The sequence below is a fragment of the Hibiscus syriacus genome, unplaced genomic scaffold (assembly GCF_006381635.1).
Source record: "Hibiscus syriacus cultivar Baekdansim isolate YM2019G1 unplaced genomic scaffold, ASM638163v2 tig00110988_pilon, whole genome shotgun sequence".
NCBI lineage: Eukaryota > Viridiplantae > Streptophyta > Magnoliopsida > Malvales > Malvaceae > Hibiscus > Hibiscus syriacus.
The window spans coordinates 416,519-423,378 of record NW_024062942.1 but is presented as its reverse complement, the minus strand read 5'-3'; the positions used below and the strand labels follow the sequence as shown (position 1 = coordinate 423,378).

At 37.3% G+C, this 6,860-nt stretch overlaps 1 protein-coding gene across 1 annotated transcript; it reads right to left on the bottom strand.

The window, feature by feature from the left end:
• Positions 1–1,516: 1,516 nt before the first annotated feature.
• LOC120149114 lies at positions 1,517–3,479 on the bottom strand. The gene is made up of 5 exons (XM_039162012.1): positions 3,000–3,479; positions 2,415–2,632; positions 2,053–2,181; positions 1,827–1,958; positions 1,517–1,727 (listed from the first exon to the last, which is right to left on the bottom strand). The coding sequence occupies exons 1-5, from the start codon at positions 3,313–3,315 to the stop codon at positions 1,614–1,616; spliced, it is 909 nt and encodes a 302-aa protein (XP_039017943.1). The 5' UTR covers positions 3,316–3,479; the 3' UTR covers positions 1,517–1,613.
• Positions 3,480–6,860: the final 3,381 nt, after the last annotated feature.

The following is a 6,860-nucleotide window of genomic DNA, read 5'->3' as shown; positions in this document are numbered from 1 at the left end:
AACACCACCAGCACTCGCACCTCCAGCAACCCCTAAATTCTGCATCTGGGACGGCTGGAGCATACTCCCATTTTGCTGGGGTAATCCACCTTGATTAGGTACCTGTCCTGACATATGTGCCTGCACATTCATTTCTATATATATTCCTTGTTCGTTTTCACCTTGTCTTAGTAACTACCACTACTAGAAAAAACCACATAACTTATTCCACAATCTCAGTGTAAAATCGCACCAGTGACCACCACTCATGCTTCCTTCGTTTTCCCCTTCTCTATTTATCATTTCACCTGCAAAAGTTTTACAGTATATCAGTACCTTATGTACCCTGCCTGTAAATATAAAAGAAAATAGAATAAGTTCACCCAAATTTCACTGATTCAATCTCAATTTAAAAAAAAATATCATACTGTTTAACAACATTGCAACTGAAATTCGCTAATAATGGAAATTAGGGAAACATCGATCAATGAAGCAAGAAAATCCCCAATTCGGGAATTCCTACATAAAAATGATACTAATTAGACAATTAAGCACAACGAAATAACAGGCCCTAGGTTAATAAATGAAAATGAATATTAGTTTCCTAAAGCAATCAAGTAGAACATGCAAACCCTAAAAAACCTGAGGGGGAGTGCAAATTGAAAGCAAAAGCAAGAACAGATGCGATCGGAGATTCGAGAATTCCGATGGCAATAATCAGAATCGCGAGGATGATGACGTCGATGGAAAACAAAAAGGGGACAGAACACCGCCTGAATCGCACGTACGAAGAGAAATTCACCACCACCGTTGAATACCGCGAGTGACAGATGAGAAAAACAACAAACAAACAAACAAAATATCGAAAAGCGAAAGTACGGAGCGAATGGATTTAATTTTTCTGGGATTAGGTCTGAAATTAAAAAAATTGCATTGGAGAATTAATTATCCTTTCTTTTTTCCCTCTTTCAAGCTGGGTAAATATAAATTTTAAGTAGGTTTACGTATCTATAATTTATTTGAATTTGATGATTGCTACAGTTTTTTTTTTTATTCTTTTTGGCAATGGTAATAGTAATTTTTTTTATTAATTTGGGTAACCATACAGTATTGTTTATCACTTTCAACCTTTTAATGTAGAATTATTTATTTCAAACTCAAATCTTAAAAAATAATAATAATTTTTTTATACAAAATATATTTAATTTGAACAGCAATAATAATTTTTAAAATTCGATAACGAAGGTTAATAATGATAGTTGCAAATAAATAGAGGCGGGACTGAAAAGAGAGCTAACAATATTAAGACACTATAGCTTTTTACTCCCACAAAATTAGAAGCTAGGGCTGCCACATGGGAATTTACTTTAATGCCTTCCTGAGTGAATTAACAATTTTTTTTAATTTGATTCAGTTTAAAAAATAAAAAATTAATCACTTATGTTACTATATTTTACATTAAAAAGGTGTTTGAGTGAAGCGTTTGAAGAAAATTTTGGTTGAAAGTTCTATAGATTTGCATGTAATACGCATGAAAGTTTTCACGGCAAGCAAAACAAGTTCCGATTACATCACACTCGAACAAGCATAAACCCGACTGCCGATTACGCTTACAAGTCTACGATTTCATCATCCTACACAACTTTTAGCTCTTTAAGCCATGCTGTATGTAGGGGGCATGGATCCGGTTTTCCGTCAGCAATTGCCTTCTCGGAGATTTTGTAGAACCATCCATTCCTCCACTTGAACTGTATCAATATGAATACAACAGACTTAGAAAGAAAGAATCAAAGAAACAAATTATGATCTTCAAAGAATTTTCGATGCCATAAACTGCAATCCTTTACCTCTTTAACCGCTGTCGGGAAATGAGCAACGGCTCGAGCATAAGCACATAATCTGTCCTCCATAGCTTCTTCAAATGTTATACCATTCTCTGCGGCAGCAGCTGATGCAAGCTCTGTGATGACGCTTGATACCTGAAAACTTGGATTTTCAGTTCATACGATCCACTTAGAGGTGCATAACAAAACTAATGGACCAAGTAATATACTATTGATAAGGAAACTGCACCTCAGAGCGGTATTCCTTCTCGACAACGCCTACAGTTGCCCCGGGATGACGAGCTCCAACAAGCATGAATGCGCAAATCCAAATGAGTTTCTCCAGCATCTGCTTCTGAAATGCTTCTTTGTCTAGAACCTGATCAGAACAATATTTGTTTCAATAAACAACCGAAGAAAATACCTGATAAAATTTAGAGATCCAATGTGGTCACTAAACCTACAAATTTATACCACTTCAATCGACTAATTATTAAAACCATCCACCGGGATTAATTAAACATGATCACATGAAGGCACCATGAACAATCTAAATCACCAGGAACTCCATGTCCAAGTAACATAAGACAATAGTAAAAATGTATGTTGTACCTTGCAAGAGAGGTCACCAGCAAGCAATCTGGTAGCTATGGCAGATGCCCATTTCCCATAAGCTGCAGTTAGACCTTCAGGATTTGTGTCAGTCTTGCCATCCGTAGGAGGTTCTCCAAGCTTTGAAACTGCAAAATATTCCAGCACCTGGTCTGCATCACTAAGACCTTTGCTTTGAAGCCATGGCTCCAGCATGCCATTCTGGAAAAAAACCAAATCTGCTACATCATCAACACCCAATGGATGATCAAATCATTTTGAATTGAATCAACAAGGTTGCAGATAAATAAATAAATCCGTAGACTGAAGTACATTGCATTGATGCACAAACTAGGGAGGAAATGATAAAAGAAACTTTCCCCAGAATAATGCATCATATTCATCAAATAAAGTAGGAATCAAAATGTAATTCAGCTATGTAATGATACTCAATTGAACCATTCAAATGTTTTATAAGGAATAAAAACAAGAGCTTTCTTTATAAATATCCATAGACAAATTAAACCAAAAGCATAATAAAAGATCAACCCTTTTTGTTTAATAAAACAAAATGAGCAAAGAGAGAATATGATCAGGTAAAGGTACCGTTCCAACGAGGTTTAGGAGTGGCCTCAAGCACAGCCTCGAGATCATGATTCCTAGTACAAACCAAGATGGGACCATCAAAATCAAGCGGCACAGGTTCAACTCTCTTCACCAGCAAATCATCTCCCTTTCCCATAACTTGCAACGCCTTTCCCACTCTTCCACCGCCGACAATAACTGCCGGCGCCACTTTTGCAGCAGTAGCCGTGGGAGGAACAGTCATGAGAATGGAGGTCCGCTTGTTTGGTCTAGAAAAGCGTGTAGCGGTGAAAAGAGAATGGGTCCAAAGGAGAGAAGAGCTAGAGAGTATGGCCATGAGGATGGGTTAGTTTGGTGGTGGGCGTTGGAGTCATGGTTGATTCGTGTTTTTTGTTTATTGAGTGGTAAGCGACACCAGCCACTCAATTCTTGGGGTGACCTTATCAGTTTGTGAATTCTATCCAGATGTAAAATCACAGAGGAGACGAAATACGGTGAGAAAGAATCCCCAGCTCTAGTGTTTATCGCCAGACAAAACAAAAAGCCTTGGAGCTACACCTGTCGGGCTATCTGTATGGCCCAGAAAAACTGATCTCGGACAAAGAGATTTTGAAGTCAGGCCAGTCCAAATTTATTCGAGCATCCTTATATTTAATTATTTATTATATAAAAAAACATGAATAAATAAACTCAAAAAATTAAAATAATTTTATCTAGGCTTATACTGGAATTGGCTTTGTAGGACAATGGAAGGCAAACAATACTAGAGCTTGGAAGAGTGGATGGATACAACTATGTTACGGATTTCAGGTATCCATTAACAGGATACCAAACATTTTGTATTTGCTTCGCTTAGATTGATTCAAAGTTTTGTTGCACCATGTAATTGAAGAATCCCTGCATTTTTACTATTTATTAATACATGTAGGTTTTATTCTTAATAATTTGACATAATTAAATATTCGTTTGATTTCATATTTATTATATTTTGGTTATAACATAAGTTGCTATCCAGAAAACATATCAAGTCTCAAACTTTAAAAGAAAGACCAAAAAATCATATAAGATTCATGAAATAGAAGAACTTCATTTCCTTGCACACTTCATTCAATCTGAACCCATCCTTCAATTTTAACTTGTGATTCAAAAACTCTCATTTCTTGTCCATTAAATCTTTGCTCATCATCGGTATCTCTTTTCTCATCTCACTATTCATCAATGGAGTAACCTACTCCTTTACAACAAAAAACCAGAAATCCTTATCATTTTTGCTTTCACTACTTTCATACCATGAGCATATAGTTCTTGCGGTAGTCATTAGCATGTTACATATAAGCCAAAATCACAATTGTTAGCTTGTTGAGGTTTGTCAATACATTTTAGATACTTGTTGTCATCGGCTGAACTAGAATTGTTAATATAAGTGACTACAGATTTATACAAATTCATGACATGCCTCTTATTCATCCGTTGACTGCTATCATGATGCACAAAGACATTAGCACTTGGTGGTATTGAGGGGATCGACGGAGACCTCATTACCAACGACATTCTATTTCAGTGTGAGTGTTGTAGCACCCTAATTGAATCTGACCTGAAGTCCGAATGATTAGAATGTCACAAGGAACCACCTAAGTGGCTAATCATTTTTTTAAAAAACATCTGACCATTTCAACAATCGAACTCAATATAAATGCCCAAAATGATAGTATGAGTACTAAACGTACATACGGGGAGCTCCCGACAACAGTCTCCAAAATACATTAGTATAAAATAGAGTTTACTCAAATAAATAAATATTTAGGGTCTATGACAGTACATGTCCTCTACAATATTCTAGTCTGATAAAAGATCGAGTCTAAAAGTCCTAAATCCGGTGATGAACTCCTCAACTGACACATAAGAACCTGCATACGGAAACACATTTCCATACGCTGAGCTCACAAGCTCAGTGTTACAAAAGTAACCAAACTACACTACATGCATCCAACATATAAGCATGTTACAAATATAGATATGAACATTTGCATACGCTAACACAACAACCAAGTAAGCATCGTGGCGTAGCCCGAGGTCAGTTGGCATCACGAGACTAACACCCCTATGTACTTACTAAGAATCTTAGGCAAGACCTGGATCATAAAGCATCAGCGTCTCCATATACCTTGAGCTAGGTTCGAGTCACATAGCATCGATACCCTGCTCAGCTAATCTACTCCTCTAGAGTACTCGGGATGTGCCCGAGTCACTTAGCGTCAGCACAACATCTAACTAGAAGTTTAAAGTGCACAAACACTGGATTGGATATATCTGGATAATTCTTAACTCAACAATACCATTGTCATACACAAGTAACTAGGTTGTCCTCAATGTTTCCCAAGTATCAAGCAAGGCATAAGTAACTATACCATTTCTGGTGACAATGCTAATCGGTAAGCTACAGGTCCGACCCTCCCAAGAATTTCATAGGGTCCAATAAAGCATAGAGTTAACTTCCCTTTGTGCCCAAACTGAAGCACATTTTCCAAGGTGACATATTTAAGAAAACCTTGTCGCCCACTTTGAACTCTATTCCTTGCGCTTCAAGTTTGCATATGATCTTTGTCGTCAAAATCTTTCTTTAGTCGACTCTAAATCAATCGAACTTTATCTTTAGCTTATCTGATTAGATCAAGACCCACTATTCTTCTTTCTATAAGCTTTGTCCAACACAAATGTGTCCTACATTTCTTTCCATACAAGGCTTCGTAGGGAGCCATCTGAATACTCAACTAGTAGTTGTTGTTGTATGCAAACTCGACTAATGGTAGGTGATCCTACCAACTACACTCGAGGCCTATCACGTAACATCTAAGCATGTCTTCAAATATTTGAATCACACGCTCAGACTGGTTGTTCTTCTGTGGATAGAAAGTGGTATTGAAATACAACCGGGTGCCAAAGGCCTCGTGAAGTGCTTTCTAAAACCTCAAAGTGAAATATGGATCTCGATCACATAAAATAGATATTGGTACTCCATGCAGCCTCACTATCTCCTGAATATATAGCCTAGCCAATCTCTCCAGGGTAAAAACCATGAGAACGAATAAAAAATGAACATACTTGGTTCATCGGTTGACCACTAACCAGATTGTGTCGTGCTTCTTTCATGTCATTGGTAACCCACTCACAAAATCCAAAGTCACTCCATCTCATTTCCAATGCGGAATTTGGATAGGCTGAAGCTACCTAAGTGGAACTTGATGTTTCGCTTTAACATGTTGACAATCCAAGCACATAGACACAAACTCAGTTATTTCCTTTTTATTCCTGGTCACCAATATAATTGACGAATGGATTGGTACATCTTGCTTCCTCTAGGATGGACTGAAAATATACTACAATGCACCTTACTAAGAATCTTAGATCGTAACTCCTTGCTCGATGGAACACACAAGCATCATCGAATGAATAACACATCGTTGTTCTTTAGCTCAAAACTAGGCCCTTTGTCACGACGAGTATGTTCAATGTTAGCTAACAAGAGATCATCAGTCCGTTGAATTTCCCTCACTTCCTTAACCAACTCGGGTTCAACTTGCTAGTCAACTAACAACCCACTATCATCGGTCAAACTCAAACGTACAAGCAATTATCAAAGATTAGACACTGTATTTAGACTCAAGGCATATGTCACTACGTTCGTTTTACTCGGGTAATAGTCGATCATGTAGTTATAATCCTTAAGAAACTCCACCCAACATCGTTGTCTCAAGTTTAACTCCATTTACATGAGTAAATATTTCAGACTCTTGTGGCTAGTGAAGATATAATACTTCTCTCTGAAGAGATAGTGCCTAAAATCTTCAAAACAAAGATTGCGGTTGCTAGCTATAGATCATG

Bases quoted from the DNA above. Each gene is read 5' to 3' on its own strand.
- LOC120149114 (XM_039162012.1), bottom strand. From the start codon at position 3,315: ATGGCCATACTCTCTAGCTCTTCTCTCCTTTGGACCCATTCTCTTTTC. The intron at 2,633-2,999 runs GTACCTTTACCT...ATGATGTAGCAG, and splicing joins TCCTAAACCTCGTTGGAACG to ATTTGGTTTTTTTCCAGAAT. The intron at 2,182-2,414 runs GTACAACATACA...TGTTCTGATCAG, and splicing joins CTGGTGACCTCTCTTGCAAG to GTTCTAGACAAAGAAGCATT.